The sequence below is a fragment of the Pelophylax lessonae genome (assembly GCF_965119305.1).
Source record: "Pelophylax lessonae genome assembly, chromosome: 7".
Taxonomy (NCBI): domain Eukaryota; kingdom Metazoa; phylum Chordata; class Amphibia; order Anura; family Ranidae; genus Pelophylax; species Pelophylax lessonae.
This window is the reverse complement of record NC_138774.1, coordinates 120,286,795-120,306,029: the sequence shown is the minus strand read 5'-3', so window position 1 is coordinate 120,306,029 and position 19,235 is coordinate 120,286,795. Positions and strand designations below refer to the sequence as shown.

Sequence of the window (19,235 nt, the reverse complement as noted above, 5' to 3'; positions counted from 1 at the left end):
TTTGTCATTTTTATTGTTTTTTTTTTAACGAGTAATGGCGGCGATCTGCGATTTTTTTTTTTGCGGGACTGTGACATTGCGGCGGACAGATCGGACCCTTGACTGACATTTTTGACACTTTTGGGGGTACCAGTGACATTACTACAGTAATCAGTGCTATACATATGCACTGTGTTTACATTAGCCGCCTGCCTTTCTCCCGGTGTAACGACGATCGCGAGTGAGTGGCGGACATCGGGTCCGCCGCTCACTCGCGCGCACGGGGGGGGGGGGGTCCGTGAACGAGCAGGAGAGGGAGCGCGCCTCTGACGGCGCGCGCTCGCTCCCTAGAGCCTCACAGGCTGACTGCCGACGTAAATAGTCGTTAGGCAGTCGGCAAGTGGTTAATGGCTGCGTGTTGAGTTATTTTGAGGGGATAGCAAATTTTACACTGTTATACAAGCTTTACATTGTAGCAAAGTTTTACAATGGAACCTTTCTAATCAGAGCGACTCAAGTCGCTCTGACTTCGAAAAAGGTTCCTGCACTACTTGGGGGTGACTTTGGAGCGGCTTGCATTGAATTCTATTAAAGAAGTAATTTGCAAGCCATGCAGAAGTCGTGCTGCAGGGGGCGGCTTTGAAGTCGCCCCAGTGGGAACCGGCTCTGAGTGTTGTCGCATGAAAAGATATAATAAAATATTTACAAAAATGTGAGGGGTGTACTCACTTTTGTGAGATACTGTGTGTGTGTGTGTGTTTGTGTATGTATATATATATATATATATATATATATATATATATATATACATAATGGTGCATCTACTAACCATGTTGAATCTGATAATATTAATTTTTAAAATGAACCAATTGCACCTTATCACTTAATATCTGATATTCCCTCATCTCTTAAACCTTATTTCATTGCATGTATGCATATTTGTGAATATGCTGGCATTTGTGGATGCACGTAGGTGTAGGCACATGTCTATGTATGTTATCCATGATGTTTTACAATTGTTAAGTTTATGATTTTATCAGTCACAATTATTTTTACATTATATTATGGTTTTTTGCAACCCTAATGGGGGAGTTCCTTTAACCCCTAAAATGCATTGGTTATCTTTTAACACCTTATCAATAAATTCATTTGGATTCTTATCTTTTAGTCTGGCGCTCCTTCCATATATGCAAATCTTTTCCTGTTAACCTGCTGGTGTACCCACATTAGGGGTAGCCTTGCCTGTTGCAAGCAGCCTTACCCGATCCAGTGGGCTTTTCAAATGTTTTATGCCCTCTCATTACCTTGTTTAAACTCATATCAAAGTCCCAGCACCCCTTGGATGCACTTGTTTTCATTGGAGCTCATTAAGGGCAGGACTCTATCCGAATGTGCAATATATGTAAAGCTCTGTGTATAAATAAATTAAATCAACAAATTACATCCCCATTTTTCTTTTTTCAGCTGTCAGCGAAGAAACGCATTGACAGCTGATAACTCGTTGGTTGTGAAGGACGCTGCGGCCGGCTTCCCGGTCCCATTTCTTAACAACCAGCTTATACTGTGACTTATTTACCCAATCAGGGCACAGCATTGCAGGGTGTCTGTCTCAAACTCATGCTCAGGCCAAACCGTTTGTCCATCCCTACAAATTGCTTGCAGCTGATGTGAAAAATCTGTACCAACCCCAAATCAACTGCGAGCATACAATATGACATGGCTTAAAGGTCTGTTGTAAATATAAGCTTAGTAAAGACTTCCAACTAAAGACCCTGTAAGGGCATCAGTCAGAGACCATTTTACCACTGCCAAGGTAAAGTTCTTCAATAAAGCTGTGACAACAAAATGGAGGCTATATTTTTAGGTCGGCTGGACAGTGAGCTTTTCTTGCACCATCAATCATTTTCCCACCTTCAGACACCCCCATCTTTGTGGTTTTTACCACTAGTTAACCCACTTCCTTGAATAAATAGGGACCATAGGCCTTAGAGTAAGTCATAACGTTAATGCCTGTTTTCAACTGGGAGTTCGCCATGCAACATGGGCCCATTCAATTCAACCCGTCAATCTCAAAAGCAGTTGTAAGGGGTGGCTTATTGTAGGGCAAGGCCAAGTGTTATTTTAAAGCTCCCCAATTCCTGTTTAAAAATGGTTTTAATTATATTTGTCTGTGAATTACAGTTATTTTTTCCTCTTGCTGTTACTAAACACAGTAACTTTTGTGCATTTGGCATTTTTATTTTGTTACTGAATTCTGTGGTTTTAGTTTGTATTTAATGTTGCCAGACTTAATAAATAAGGTACCTAAATAGAAAGAAAATGCCAAGGTATTGTTAAGAATGTCCTCGAAGTTGGCCTCATGTGACATGTGTATTATTTGTGCTGTAAACAGAGGATATTACCACATATTTTACATTTTCAGGTTATTAAACTGTGCGGTGCTTCAAAACCAAGGATAACCCGGTCAGCTCGCAATGGAGTGGACGTGCATGTTGGTAAAAAGGTATTCAAGGCCAATGCAGACAATGAGGAGACGCTATCTGGAAAAAGGAGGTATTTGGAAAGCTGTCTATTCTTTCTTCTGTTATTACTTGTCGGCTTACCCAAATTGCATGTTATTTGTAATTCCAGTGCATTTCAACAGTATAGATAATACAGATCACCAGGGTAAGGCTAATTGTGGATCGTGAATATCTGTTAATAATGGGCAAAATGCCAGACCCAATCTAGATGCTTTAAATTTGTTCTTCTTTTATTTAAAAAATGGGCACTCAGAAAGTAGGCAAATACCGTAAACTGGTATCCAAATACTATATGAACAAACAGTAAACACTATATAGGAGTATAATGTTCATCTTGTGTTTCTGTTCACCTTCTTGTGTAGTAAACTGTTATACTTTGAAAGTCCACTTGAACAATACTGGTGGTAAATACAACTTAAGCACAGGCCAAATGTTGGGAGACATCGGCCATGTGTATGTTGGCCTGTCCGGGTTTGGTCGGGTTCTGTCGAACGAACATGCTGGAAAACCAGCAGCCAACTGACTCCCGATCAGCACTCTCAGCCAGTGGCAGATAGTGCTGATTGGAATGTTCTGGTGGGGGGGGGGGTGTCTCTCTGTCAAAACACAACAGCTCAGTGGGGGAGATCACTGCAATAACTTTGCATAGTTAGTACAGCCGTACTGACTGGAGCGGACAGTTTTTTTTTGGGTTGAACGAAAAAAAAACCTCATAGTGTGTATCAGGCTTTAATTGGAGAATGCTTGTCATAAAGCTTTGGTATCTTTTGTAATGACCTCTCAGATTCGGATCTGGTGGCTGAACTCAAATTCTTTAAAAATCTTAAAAATCCATATATACTTATGTCACACAGAATAGATAAGCCACATATCCATAATAGATAAGCCACATATCCATGTTACAAGAGGGCTGTAATTGCCTGGGACCCTTGCTGTAGGGAATGTCAGAGTAAAGTCAGAAGACCTTATCTACATTCTTGTTCTTGGTCAGTGTAAGGTGTTGAAGCCAGAGAGTTGGCATGACAGATTAAAACAGTATTCAACCCCAAATAAAAAAATATTATATTGCAGCTTAGCAATTATTAGATGTAATGGCTGCATCAGTTTTTTTTTTCTTTGGCATTTTTTTCCCTCGTTTTAATCTGGTGATCTGGCCAGTAGCACATCTCATGTATTAGGTGAGACACAACTCTGGGTGAATGAAAATAGGAGGCACAGCAGACAGCAGCATTGTCAGTCTAGGGAAGCAGGGGGTAGAGTTTAATGAATTCAAAGATTTGGATACACTAACGAATTGAATCATAACTTTTGCTCACACATTAAAAGGCTACAACAAACTTCATAAGTTACAGAAAACTGTTTAGAGATTTTGCATGATTAAATGAAAAAGCTGATCACTTTAATCACCCATGCCAGTGTTAAGTGGTTTGTCTCATCCATGTAAATGAATACATTCTGCTGGAGAGCTTGAGCTCTTAAAAAACAATAGACTTGCTGGCTGGATCACCAAACGTAAATAGAAGAAGGAAAGCCTAAAAAAGGAAACCAATACAGCCACCACATCTAAAAATTGGTAAGATTCAATATAATAAATGTTTGCGTTGGAGTTTAATATTGCTTTAAGGCAGAACTTAAGCTTTTAATATACTTAACCTTGTTTGTTTGGGCCAATCAGAGGAAGATTTGTATTGATTGCTCGCTTTCTCAGAATGGCTGAGCACCGCTCAGATAGACCATATTGTTTTCCAGGTATGAGACAGGAAGGTCTTGCCTCAAACCCGGAACACCATGCGGTATGCTGTTTGTTGCCTTAGCTACATACAGTTTACACAGCATATTCAGTGGCCTCACATGTTAGTGAGGGACATAGTTTGGGTCAGCTTGGCCCAAACAAACTATGGAAAGTATAATGAAAGCTGGAGTTCTTTTTTTTTTAAAGTGCAACACTTTTTTTTTTCTTTTTAGATAGAGTTTTAATCCCTGTCAGTCTTTTTTGCCATCTACATCCCGTAGGGGTGTCCTTTAACACCCTGATGCTGCACATATGTGTTTGCGGTGGCATGAGGGTTTGTGAGAGCACACTCACTGCACACTTCCGGCACGCTGACTGAGCTGTCACCAGCTGCTCTCGGTCATGGCTTCTGATTGGGAGACAGTGAAATAAGCCATCACAGCCGTCATATCAGCATTAAAGTGCACTTAACCTCCTTAGCGGTATTCCCGAGTGTGGCTCGGGGTGGAATTTCAGTGCCACACTCGGGGTACCACCAGGGAGCATCGCTGGATCCTGGAAGAGAGGTTACTTACCTTGTCCCCAGGATCCCGCGATGTATTCCTGCAGCATACGGCGGCCGGATCTTCTGCCTGATGCTCTGTGCCCCGCCTTCCGTTCCCTGTGAACGTCACGTCGCGGGGGGGTGGAACTGGCGGCAAATTTGAAAAGTAAAACACACAAACACACTTATATATTTTAATCCTATTGGATTACATTACTAAATAAAATAATTTGACATTAGTTTGCCACCCAGTGCCCTTGCCTGCAGTTTTACTGTACTAATATGTGTGTGTGTGTGTGTGTGTGTGTGTGTATATATATATATATATATATATTTTTTTTTTTTTACTTTTTTATAGTTATGTATTATATTATTATTAATTTATGATTGTGTGTTTCAAACGTTATCATACAGAAGAACGCACAGTAAAAAAAAATCATATGTAAATAGTTGGTTTGGGCTGCTCGTCCGTAAGAATTACATGCAAAATAATGGTACCGCTTTCAGCACCTAAAATCGGAAACAATCATACCGCCAGGGAGGTTAAAGGGCTGCTGGTAGGGATATAAACATATATTTAAAAGCTTACAAAGGTATAAATGCAGCCTAAAGTAATAGAGAGGGAAAGTAAACATTAACCACTTCCCGCCATCGGTTTGAAGAAGTGGTTGTACCGGGGAGATGACTGCAGCTAGAGGCAAAACCCCGGTACTGTTTTTTAGAGCCAGCGGTCAGCTTTCTGGTGATAACAACCGATGTGGCTCAGCAGCTGATCAGGCCATTATCACAAGAAGTGGGAGGGAACCACCCCCCCTCCCGCCACCTTCCACTGCTCCGCCTGGGTCTCCTGTACCTCTGGGAGACCCGAGTAACCAGCCACCACATCCGCCAGCTGGTTGGAGTCCCGAACGAAGCTGGAATTGGCTTTGATCCGGTTCCTGATGTAGTAACCGGAAGCGACGTCCCGATGGCGGCGATTTAAAAAAAAAAAGACGGTATTCAAAAATGCTAATTTTAGCATTTTGAAAACTTTTAAGTGCAAAGGAGGGATTTGAGGTCTTTCAGACCCTAGATCCCTTCATACTTAACCACTTGCCGACCGCCGCACGACTATCTACGTCGGCGGTCAGCCCCTCACAGGCAAACTAACGTAGGGCTACGTTGCTTGCTTGTGAGGGTCTAGGGAGCAAGCGCGCGCCCCCCGGGGCGCGCTCCCACGTGGTCACGGACCCCCCCGCGCGTGTGACCAGCGGACCCGATGTCCGCCGGTCACTCGGCGATCGGCGGGGGAGAGGGAGAATGTCAGGCAGCTTGTGTAAACAAACTGCCTGTCATTCTCCTCGCTGCAAAGACACTGATAAAACGGATCTGGTATGTAGATCCGTTGATCAGTGTCCTTACAGCTAGAGCCACAGCCAATCACAGTAGAAACCACGCCCCTAGGGACACACACAGCCCCTCCCTTCCAAATAAAGTTAACCCCTTCACTACCAGTGTATTTTTACAGTAACAGTGCATATGTATAGCACTGATTACTGTAGAAATGTCACTGGTAACCCCAAAAGTGTCAAAAATGTCAGTCAAGGGTCCGATCTGTCCGCCGCAATGTCGCAGTACCGCAAAAAAAATCGCAGATCGCCGCCATTACGCGTTAAAAAAAAAAAACAACAAAAATGACAAAAATCTTTCCCTTTGTTAGTAAACGCGATAACTTTTGCGCAAACCAATCAAAATACGCTTTTTGCGATTTTTTTTACCAAACATAGGTAGCATAAAATAAATTGGCCGAAAATTTTTAAAAATTTTGATTTTTACATTTTTTTTGGGGGGAATTTCATATAAAAAAATGTGAAAAATATTGCTATTTTTGCAAAATTGACGCTCTTTTTTTGTTTATAGCGCGTGATCAAAAAATCGCACAGGTGATCAAATACCACCAAAAGAAAGCTCTGTTTGTGGGAAAAAAAGGACGTCAAATTCGTTTAGGTACAGCGTCGCACGACCGCGCAATTGTGCGTTAAATTCACGCAGTGCCGAATCGCAAAATACCCCCTGGTCGGAATGGGGGTAAAATCTTCCGGGGCTTAAGTGGTTAAGTCGCGCCCGCAAATGTAAACAGTGTTTAAATCACACATGTGAAGTATCGCTGTGGTCGTCAGAGTGCGAGCAATAATTCTAGCAAAATAACTCCTCTATAACTCTAAACTGGTAAACGGTAAATTTTTTTTTAAAGCATCGTCTATGAAGATTAAGTACTGTAGTTTGTTGCCATTCCAGCAGTGTGCACAATTTTAAGCCGTAAAATGTTAGATATCTATTTATTTGGCATGACATCATCTTTTACAATATAGAAAAACAATTGGGCTAACTTTACTGTTTGGTTTTAAATTCAGTGAAGTATATTTAAAAAATAAAAAATTGCATTTGAAGGACCGCTGCGCAAATACCATATGACATAAAATATTGCAACGACCGCCATTGTATTCTCAAAGTCTTTTCTATAAAAATATATTTAATGTTTGGAGGTTCTAAGTAATTTTCTAGCAAATAAAATACTGATGTTAACTTTTAAGTGTCAGAAATAGGTTTGGACCTTAAGTGGTTAAAAATATGAAATTCTAAAATGCATGTGAAAAATAATAAATGTTAAAAGCATATAAAGGTATAAATGCAGCCTAAGATAATAGAGCAATGTGTCTTAAAATTTTAATAATTTCTTCACATTTTTGTTTTCCTGTTTTAATAACGCATGTATGTGTAAACAGGGCTCATGCAGGTAACCTAATTTAGGGGGGCAAAACTGTTATTCTGCCTAGTGCCCTGTTTAGTGATAATCCTGCTCAGATCTTGCCTGTTTCTGTGTAAAAATGGGAAGGAAGATGGGCATTTCGATATAGAGGTAAAGATGTAACACAACAGGTAGCAGAGTATTTTAGCTGAAGCTAAATTTGCACATCAAGTTATTGTGTGTATCACAGTGAGTTGGATAAGTGGATTTTTCACTATCCGTCATTCTCAATGAGCCATCTGCCCATGTTAAAGCTGAACCTATTATAGGCAGGTCCACAATTTGCAAATGAACACAGCTCTGTACTCCTTACATAATGAAATGTTTTGTTTAAGTACAACTAAAGTTCCAGACAAAGTAAGCGCTTGGGAGTCCTCCTCCAAAGTGTAATGTTACTGCACTTGGTGTACACTGTATGGGTTTCAAAAGTTCACTACTATGCCACTATGCAAATTTATGAAAGATTTGGGCAAAACAGTCATAAAACTCGTCCATATACTGAAAGAGGCATATCAGCCACAGTGTGTCTAACAGTACACAGTTATTCCATATGTGAAATGACATCTGAGATAAAGCGCTTAGGGCTCATGTACACAGGGCGGTTCAAAACCTTTTCTGAATGTTGGAAACCGACAGTGAAAAACCTCCTTTTTATAGCTTTTCGTACCGTGTTTTTGCGAGTTTAGCAGCGGTTATGAGCGTTTGAGGTTGGACAGGTTTTTTAAGGATAACCTCTGGAGACCCTCCCAAATTCCCACAATGCATAAAAAAACAAGTAAACTATTACCTATTTCAGCCATTCTGTGAGAGAAGAGAGAGCAGTGTGCTTGTAGATAGCTGTCTAATTTTTGGTGTTTTCACTATGGATCCCATCATGAGCATGTGTGAGGAAATCTGCCTGATGTTGCTGTTGCTGAAACTCTGAAGATGTAGAAAATTGTGGGAGAGGACTCCTCTATTAATGCAAGCAGCAGCCTGTGGTGACATTTTTGTGTTTTTTCAACATTTTTATATATTTATATAAAAATGATCAGAAATGTTTTCTCCTTTAAAAATGCTTATAAACACAAATGCCTATTAACACGGTTTACCGTGGTTACAAACATTTGGCGTTTGAAATGCCAGTAAACTACAGTCCTGAACCTGATTTTTCTGCTTTCAAAAAAATAATCTTAGATGCCTCTAAATCATTATAAACGACTGAGTGTACATGTACACATAGGATAACAGAGGAGGGTTCAGGGGCTGCTAAAAAAACGTACTAGCCTAACTACTCCTAGACTTCAGTTTAGCAGCTGTAGTGCTCATGAGGCCTTACTCAGCCCTTGGGTTAGCACAGGGCTTGACAAATTTGCTTTGAATCTGGGAACCATCAAAGAAAGTTAGGAGGGCTTTGTTTGCAGCTACAGAGGTGGCCAACCATTGATCTCAAAAGGGTGTCTCTGATAAAAGGGGACTCTGGTCCCTTCATATTAGCACCCCCCTTTAGAGACCCCCCACTATATCAATCTAATGGGGGGTCTCTTAAGGGGGTGCTGATCTAATGGGGGGGTCTCTAAGGGGGGGTGCTAGTATAAAGGGACTGTGATCTAATGGGGGATCTCTAACAAGGGTGCTAACAAAGGGACTCTCTAATTGGGGGTCTCTAAGGGGGTTGCTGACATGAAGGGACTCTGATCTAATGGGGAGGGGGGCTCTAAGCTGCCTGTCTTACAATTGCAGGACACATCAGAGAACACATATTGCTGGGACAATGTGGTAAGAGTCATACACTCCTCGCACACAGTGTCCTCCCTCCCCCATACATTCCTCTCACACAGTGTCCCCCCTCTTTTTACACTGTGGGTGGGGCCCCTTTGGGTGTCTCCTCTCACCTGGAGAGTAGAGTTCTGCCAGCTCCTGGGCCCCAACTTGGGCTGCCCTCCTTGATGGCTCGGCTAGGCCACCCCCAGCCATCTGGCAGAGCCGGGGCTCACTGTCGGCTCCTCCGCGCACCGTCCACATCATCTTCCCGGCCAGCCAATCGCAGAAGCCACTGTACCCAGCTCCCCTCCTGATTGGAGAAGGGCCAAAAGGGGGTGGGAAGCTCCGGCTGATGAAGAGGGGAGAGGCTGACAGGCTGCCCAATCATTGCTTCCCTATGCAAGTTAAGAAATAAGGTATGGAGCTGAGTGGACGGCTGCCCAAGGAGTTGCTTGTGTCTGGTTCCACTGGCAGCTGACACTGGCAGCTGTAGATGGGCTGACGGAAGCCCGGGCGCCAAGACCTGATTTCTGGTCACCATGGTGACCTGGCGCCTGGGCTTTGTCGAGCCCTGGGTTAGCAGAAAAGATATGCCGGTGCTGCAGTGAGAGGTCCCGATGGTGTGGGGATCTGGGTTGGTAGGATTAAAAAGGAAGCCGCAATGCAGTGATCGGCATTTAGCCTGTCTCTGGGGACTGGTGTGCGGGATATGAGTTCACCCACTCAGAAGCACCGCTGACCAGAGCGAGGTTGAGCTGGAGCTGGAACGCAAGTCTGACTGGAGTAGGAAGTGAATCAGGCTGTAGTCAAGACAATGTGTTTCAGGGGTGGCCCTTTGTCAAGTCACTAGTTAATGTCCCTGCAATTCATCGGGGCTGGAGAGCAATATAGGGAGGAGTACAAAGAGCCAGTTAGTTCTAATACTAACAAAGAGCATGCTGGTAAGAGGAGAAAGCAGAGTGACAGAGAGATGAGCTTATCCATGTGCTGCTTCTTTCAGTGTCCAGTTTCAGACTGAGGACATCTAACTGCAGAATAAAAGTATTGTATCTGTAGGTTGAAGGTAATATTGCAGCCAAAGCTTGCTTTTTCTTTTAAATGGCTATTCATGTTGTATTGTGTATGGCTGGCTTTTTGCTTTAAAATATTTCTGTATTATCTGTACAATAAAACCAACTATAAATTGTAAAGAAAAAAAATGTGTTTCTCTTTCTATGTCCCCATTGCTAATATATTTTCTATTTCTAGGGAGTTTATAATGAAGTTGAAAGCCTACAGTCACTTCTATAGCAGCCTCCCTGCCCTTGTCTGTCGTCACAGCACTGTTGCTGAAAATGACACCTCATGTTGGAATGGACAGGAGATTGTTGAGAAGTAAGTCTCTACTATGTCAAGGATTTGTATTGGCCCTCTTTAGGCTAATGGAATACTCTTCAGTTTTTTCCAATTTCCCTCAATAAATGTGCAGTATATTTCCATCTGGTGATTTGAAGTTCCTCGATCCCATTAGTTTTACTAGAAAATGAGCTCGTAAATATTTTTCAAAGTTGGGGATTAATCAGGGGCTTGTTATGTCTCTTTCCTTGCCACCTATAGATAAGATGGTAGAGATTGTAGTCTGTAGTAGGGAATATATCTTCAAAATAGTGGCCGCACACATATTGATATGATCTTACATTGGATCATTTAAAGTGACTAAAAGATCAAATCAAATGAAAACCTCAAACCAAAGACCTTCTTTTCAAATTATTTGGGGAGTCCATTTTTAACTCTGCTTTGATAAGCCATGACAATATTTTGTTGGTTGCTTCTCATTGATATGGCAAATATTAGCGCGTGTGTCAGCTAATTGTAATTCAGATCAGTTTTAATGGATTGATTATGTTTTCAATCAATATTTTCCATTAGTTACAAGGCATAGAACAATACCATGTGTTGGTTTGTTCAGTCTTTTAATTTATTATGAACCGCTTTGTGTATCTAGATGGATCACATTTCGATACATGTATGGCCACAATGAGAACAACAGGCAGGGAGATACCTGTCTATTAACAAGTAAGTTTTCCCAGGAGCCAGGACCCCATGATTTACTTTAACCCTTTGCTCCTCCCCATGGAAGATTTTCTATGTCTAGAAAGGACTGAAACCCAATCTTACGGAGATTTTCTAGCAAATTGGACAATCTCTTTGTGTCTTATCTGTCAGAGGATCTTGCTGTCTTCTGGAGAACAGAAACATCCTGATTATTGTAATGGTCAAAACTTAGCAAGCACCGGTGTGTTTACAGGCAAAGTATAGTGCACTTTTAGGTAGCGCATACAGTATTTTGAGTTATTAGGTTATGCACGTTAAAGGACACATGGCTTTCATATTTTTACATGCTTGTTCCACCTAAAGCTGGTCATACACTGGGAGGAGGGGCTGGTGGTTATATCTCTGGGATAATTTTGGCCAGGGATCGCTTCATTCAACTCAAATTTCTCCATAGGGCCTATTATACCCCTCAGCGAGTGGCCAAGATATACCCTGGTAGTTCGGATGTATGCCCTCGGGGCTGTGGTCAAATTGGTACCTTTTTCCATATGGTGTGGTCCTGCCCTGTTGCTCAGGGGTTTTGGTGGGGGGTGGTTGGTGAACTTGAGGGTTTGGGGGTTACTGGCATGGTCCTTGATCCCAGAGTCTCATTACTGGGTTTTTGTGATTTAGTCTCTCACAGGAGGCACATGCAGCTCTTTATATTTTATCTTATGTTCTATGCTCGGAAAACGATATTGCTACTTTGGAAATCGGCTGACCCTCCATTGCTGTCTAGGTTGACTCAGTTTTACCGCTCTATAAACTCACCTACATGAGCAGGGGTTGTCCTCAGAAATTCGATAAGGTGTGGGGGTTGTGGGTGAACAGGGGAGGGTCGGGATGAGACCCTTCCCCTCTTCCGCTCTTTCCTCTGTCTGCTCTCTCTTGGTCTCCTCTCTTCTGCTTTGCTAAGCACGGCCCCCTCCGGGGGCCTTCCCCTCCCTTCTCCTTCTCCCCCCTCTCTCTTCCCCTTCCTCCTTTTCTCTCTTGGTTGTGGTCCCTTGTCTGGGTGGTGCCATCCTTCACCTGGCGTTGTTAACGGCCGTTGACTCCTCTGGGGTGGATGGCCCTGGCTGGGGAGGTGTGGCTGCTTGGGTGGGGGGGTGGAGGGAGTCCTCCGAGCTGTATTGTGCCTCTGTTGCCCGTGCGGGAGATCCTTTTATTACTGTCTGCATATTGTGAGGGATTAGCTCGGTAGCAGGTGTGGATAACCCCTTTTGGGGGGTTCGTCACACAGGGAGATAGCCGAGGAGTAATTGAAAACAACAGTTTATGGTTTATTCTTCCAATTTCGTCAAACAAGTGCATGCAGCAAAAACATCAAAAAATCAAAATAAAACACAAAATAAATCCTGGCCGCTGTGGGCGTCTACCTTCTCACACACCGGAACCTACCTAAGAAGTCTTCCCAACCTATTGTTGGGCAGACACTGCTGGTCCTACAGCAGACACTCAAATGTCCATTTGTGTTTTCTTTACACAGAAAAAGTTCAACACCTCACCTTTAGAAGTCTCTCATCTGACTGCTCTCCCCAGCTTACACAGCCTCAGGAGACAGCAATCAATAGACTCCCTTTGGACAAATTATAGAGGTCTTAATTGCCTCATTCTGAACAGCTGAAAGTTTTCTCAACTTCCGTACATCTTCCTGCCTACCTCTGCAGCCGACACCTGATAGTAATTGGTGAATTGTCTAAACCAAGCAGAAATATATCTCCCGTCGGTGACAACACCCATAGATTTACCTGACTTCCTGTCACATACCCCCCCCTCTTGTTTCAACCCTAGGGTTGGGACACAGGTTGCCAGGCACGCATGTGCTCGGGACAAACCATCTGCATTCCCCATTTGAACACCGGGGCGATGCGTTACCACAAAACTAAATTCCTGAAGGGCCAGGAACCACCTATTTATTCTCCTATTGGTCTCCTTGTTCTGTGCCATCCACTTCAATGGGGCGTGATCCGTCACCAGTTCAAACTGTCTACCCAGGAGGTAGTACCGGAGAGAATCCAAGGCCCATTTCACCGCCAAACACTCTTTCTCATTGGTGGCATAATTCTCCTCATGGGCCTTCAACTTTCGGCTGAGGTACATAACAGGGTGTTCTTCCCCATTGATAATCTGGGACAGTACAGCTCCTAAACCCACATTTGATGCATCTGTCTGGACCACAAAGTCTCGCGAAAAATCAGGCGAGTTTAAAACTGGCTGACTACATAAGGCCTGTTTTAAAGCCTGAAAAGCTGTTTCTGCCTCGGGAGTCCATTTGATCATGACAGACTCCTTCCCTTTGGTCAAATTGGTCAGGGAAGCAGCCTGTGAGGCAAAATGGGGAATAAAACGGCGATAATAACCTGCAATCCCCAAAAATGCACGAACCTGTTTCTTGTTGGTGGGACGTGGCCAATCCTTAATAGCCTCAACTTTATTTATTTGGGGCTTGATTATACCTCTACCAATGGTATACCCCAGATACTTCGCCTCTTCTAGCCCAATGGTACATTTTTTTGGATTGGCTGTAAATCCAGCCTTCCAGATGGAATCCAACACAGCCTGAACTTTTAGTAAGTGTGAGTCCCAATCCTCACTGTGGATGACCACGTCATCGAGGTATGCAGCAGCATAGGCTCGATGAGGCCGAAGGGTCTTATCCATGGTGCGTTGAAATGTGGAGGGAGCATTCTGTAACCCAAAAGGCATCCTCCGATATTGGAAAGATCCGTCTGGAGTTACAAATGCTGTTTTTTCCCTGGCCGACCCCGAGAGAGGAATTTTCCAATAACCCTTGTTAAGGTCTAACGTGGTCATGTACCGGGCAGTGCCTAGGCGATCAATTAGTTCATCTATGCGGGGCATAGGATAGGTGTCAAACTTAGTGATTTTATTCAGGCGGCGAAAATCATTACAAAACCGCCAACTTCCATCTGGTTTGGGCACTAAGACAATGGGACTGGACCAATCACTATTTGACTCTTCTATCACCCCCAACTCAAGCATTTTTTTAATTTCCTGGCGAATGGCCTCTCGCCGGGTTTCTGGAATTCTATAAGGCTTTAACTTGACCTTATCCCCTGGTGTGGTGATGATGTCATGTTTAACTCCAGAGACCCAACCTGGCAGGTCTGAAAACTTCTCCCTATTACGGAGCACAAATTCTTTAACCTCCTGTTTCTGAATTTTGGGCAGAGTCTCTGCTATCCCAACTTCAGGGACAGCCAGGTTAACTGGAGCAGAAACTCGGGTAGTCTCAGCGACCAAGGACTCTCTATCCTTCCATGGTTTTAACAAGTTCACGTGATAGAGCTGCTCAGGTTTTCGTCTTCCCGGTTGGCTAATTTTATAATTCACCACCCCTATTTTCTCCAACACTTCATAGGGCCCCTGCCATTTGGCTAGGAATTTACTTTCGACTGTGGGGACCAACACCAACACCCTATCACCAGGTGCAAAAGAACGGAACTGGGCCCCACGATTGTAAATCCTTTGTTGAGCCAACTGGGCTTGGGCTAAATGTGCCTTCACAATCGGCATCACTTGGGCAATTCTATCTTGCATTTGTGCCACATGCTCAATCACACTTCGATGAGGGGAACTCTCACTCTCCCATGTTTCCCTGGCAATGTCCAGTAGGCCCCGGGGGTGCCTCCCATACAGCAACTCAAACGGAGAGAACCCTGTGGATGATTGGGGAACCTCTCTTATGGCAAACATCAGATAAGGGAGCAGATAATCCCAATTCTTTCCGTCTTTATCCACCACCTTCCTCAACATTTGTTTTAACGTTTTATTAAACCTCTCCACTAACCCATCTGTTTGAGGGTGATATACTGAGGTACGTAACTGGGTCACTTTCAGGAGTTTACAAAGTTCTCTTGTCACCCTAGACATAAACGGGGTGCCCTGGTCAGTTAGGATTTCCTTAGGCAGACCCACCCGGGTGACAACTTGAAATAACTCCTTGGCTATGGTTTTAGCAGAGGTATTTCGGAGAGGAATCGCTTCTGGGTAACGGGTGGCATAATCCATTATTACCAAGATGTGCTGGTGCCCTCTAGTGGACTTCAGTAAGGGCCCAACCAAATCCATGGCGATCCTCTCAAAAGGGACCTCGATAATGGGCAGGGGTACCAACGGACTGCGGAAATGGGGCATGGGTGCATTAATCTGACACACTGGACAGGAAGAGCAGTACAATTCCACTTCCTTAGTGATTCCAGGCCAATAAAACCTCTGGGTGATTCTCTCCCGGGTTTTTTCTGCTCAAAATGTCCCCCAAGAATGTGCCCATGGGCCAGTTCCAAAACCATCTTGCAGTACGGTTTAGGCACTACCAGTTGCTCAACGGTGTCCTCTATCCTCTGTGACACTCAATATAAGAGGTCCCTTTCAATAATGAAGTAAGGGAGGGCAATCCTCTCGTCAGGGTTAACTAGCTCCCCATCTATCTTCACTACATTCTCCCGGGCTCTTAGCAATGTGGGGTCCCTCAATTGCTCAGTGATAAAATTTTCTAGGTGCACCTTAAGGTCATCCATGTAACGCTCATGCGTTTTTGTTAGTGGATGGATTTGCAGCTGCAGAATTGTCACACTCAGTAGTCGTGTAGAGATTCTGTTGAACAAACATATCCAACTCTCAGGACTTCATCACTGTGCACAGCCTGTTTATGCAATATACATACACTCAATCTGATGTTAATGGAGGGATAGAATATGTGAGAGTATATAGGTGAGAGACAGGCTATAGTATGGTGAGCACCTAGGAGTAGTATTAGGAGAGTGTTTAGGTGATGGTAGTAAGCAGATAGGTTCTAATGTCAAGTATAGTGCAGATGGTAGGGGACAGCAGATGGAGTATACAAGACAGAGTAACCTAGTGCAAGGATAGTTGATGGTAGTCCCAAGAGCTAACAGTCTATGCAGATGATAGGAAATAGCTTAGATAGAGATAGTCCTGGTATATGCAGTAGATGACAGTAGAAGTGCAGGTTAGTAAGGAATCCCCTGTGGGGTACTTATCACTAGATAGGTAGTAGTAACAAAGTTCAGTAGTGAGAGGTGATCCAGTAGCGAGATACGGATCGGCAGCGAGGTTCCGGTTCAGTTCAGGCAAAGGGAATAGCCAGCAGCTCCAGCTTCACAAGAGAAGGTGCGGTGAACATGCGGTTTGAACGAGCAATGAGTGAGAGAAAGCCGGCGATTGAAATAGCCGCTCATAGCGGCGCTCGGCGATGATGTCATTGCCCTTAAAGGTGTATGCGTCCCATTTGGATAGCAAGATGGGACGCAATATTAAGAGAGAAATGTGTAAATAAGGGTACCAGAGGTACCAGAACATTACAATCCAACCCTAGCGGCCGCTGTTCCTCTTCTGAGGTAGCAGGCTCCTCCCTAGGGACTGGTGTTTCCCTGGCTAAGACTGAGCACGGAAACTCAGGATAATCCTCACAGTTAGAGGATTCTGGAGTAGATGGTTCAGGCTCAGAAGAACCACCTACTCGGGAATCTGGGCAATCCCAGAGTTCCCAGAACTTTGGGAAATCCCTTCCCACAATGGCGTCATGTGGCAGTTTGGGAACTAAACCCACTTGGTGACACAGGATACCGAGGGATGTTTCAAAAGTAACTGTAGTCACCGGATATTCTCGAGTGTCCCCGTGTACACAAACTACAGCCATTTTCCTAGGATGTAAGTTTTTTTTCACTACTAGATCACTTCTCACTATGGTGACCAGGCTACCTGAATTCAACAATACCACAACATCTTTACCATCTAAATACATCCTATATAAAGGTTTCTCATTCCCCTTTACTGCAGTGTATGTGGTTGCAAAAAAGGACTGTCGTCTCTCTGTCAGAAAGTCACAATGCATGGGTTCATCATCCGCTGGGCAAACCGCTGGGGAAACCGCTGCTACATGTCCCTCTTCCCGGCAACGGTGACAAATCAACCTACCGGTCCTCTCCTGTGGGATGGGTCTTCCAGGCCGCTCTCGCCAAACATTAGTAGTAGTCCTGCTAATACCTCTAGTTGCTCTTTGGATCCTCTCTCCACCCCCATCCCCTGACGCAGTCTTACTTATAGGTGGGGAGGGTCTGGTCTTGGGGTGAAAAGTCTGTGCATCTCTGGAAAAAGAGGTCAAATTCTCAGTTGTTGGGTACCTTTCGACCAGGTCTACTAATTTGTCTGCGGTTTCCGGACCACCATGGCTCACCCATTTCTGCAGGGTGTTAGGAAGAGACCTAAGAAATTTGTCCATGACTACTCGCTCCAAAATTTCTGGTCCGGACAGAATTTCTGGCTGCAGCCATTTCTTAGCCAAATGGATGAGGTCATACATCTGCGACCGGGGTGGTTTCTTCAGCTGATAACTCCAACTGTGGACCCACTGAGCACGGACATCCAAGGTTACCCCAAAACGTGCCAATATTTCCACTTTTAATCGATCATAGTTTTTTGCATCTGCAAGTTCCAAGTCAAAATATGCTTTTTGGGCTTCTCCAGCTAATAGGGGGGCCCCTAGTCCAGCCCACTGTTCTTTAGGCCAACTCTCTTTCTTTCAAACGTGGTCAGAAACATCTCAGGGTCCTCATCTGTAGTCATCTTTGGCAATAAGTGGTTTACCCGAAAAGTCGGTATGTTACTGGCCTGACTCCCAGCCTCGGTCTGCTGTCTCTGAAGCTGTTTCACAATGGCCTCCATTAGCTGCTGTTGTCTCTGTTCCAAGCCTACAATGGCCTCTCGGTGAGCTGCCATGCTCTCTTGGTGAGCCTGTTGTTGAGCTGCAATGCTCTCTTGGTGAGCCTGTTGTTGAGCTGCAAAGCTCCGCTGAAAATCCGCATTTGCCTGCTGTTGAGCTGCATTTGCCTGCTGTTGGGCTGCATTCGATATAATCAGTTGTTTCAGCATCTCCTCCATTTTGCGTTTACTTAAACTGCCCGTGGCACTCCACCATATGTGAGGGATTAGCTCGGTAGCAGGTGTGGATAACCCCTTTTGGGGGGGTTCGTCCCACAGGGAGATAGCCGAGGAGTGATTGAAAACAACAGTTTATGGTTTATTCTTCCAATTTCGTCAAACAAGTGCATGCAGCAAAAACATCAAAAAATCAAAATAAAACACAAAATAAATCCTGGCCGCTGTGGGCGTCTACCTTCTCACACACCGGAACCTACCTAAGAAGTCTTCCCAACCTATTGTTGGGCAGACACTGCTGGTCCTACAGCAGACACTCAAATGTCCATTTGTGTTTTCTTTACACAGAAAAAGTTCAACACCTCACCTTTAGAAGTCTCTAATCTGACTGCTCTCCCCAGCTTACACAGCCTCAGGAGACAGCAATCAATAGACTCCCTTTGGACAAATTATAGAGGTCTTAATTGCCTCATTCTGAACAGCTGAAAGTTTTCTCAACTTCCGTACATTTTCCTGCCTACCTCTGCAGCCGACACTTGATAGTAATTGGTGAATTGTCTAAACCAAGCAGAAATATATCTCCCGTCGGTGACAACACCCATAGATTTACCTGACTTCCTGTCACAATATGTTGTACCTTGATTTTTTGCTTGCCTATGATATTATCCAATGTGAACACAGCACTGTATCCTTGTTTGTGACTTGTTTTTGAAATTAATAAAAACGTTTCTGTTAAAAAAGCTGGTCATACACTGCCTGCAGGCTAAACGAAAAACAAAACATTTCTTCATCCAGGCTACAATGTGCAGATAAATGAATCTCCTGCTGCAGCCCCGCCAGTTGTCAAAATTCCTAAAGACCAGCTGCATCTGATTGAGTGTGATCAAAAAATTTCCAACCGACTCCCTCGACAAGTGTTGATTGATCGACTTT

General features: G+C 43.9%; 1 protein-coding gene across 1 annotated transcript in view; it reads left to right on the top strand.

The window, feature by feature from the left end:
* Positions 1-19,235, top strand: part of GPC3 (glypican 3) — a 791,583-nt gene that overhangs the window by 398,953 nt on the left and 373,395 nt on the right. The window contains exons 4-5 of the mRNA XM_082262873.1: positions 2,402-2,532; positions 10,557-10,682. Coding sequence (XP_082118999.1) covers positions 2,402-2,532; positions 10,557-10,682 — 257 coding nt within the window. The remainder of the gene's footprint in view (positions 1-2,401; positions 2,533-10,556; positions 10,683-19,235) is intronic.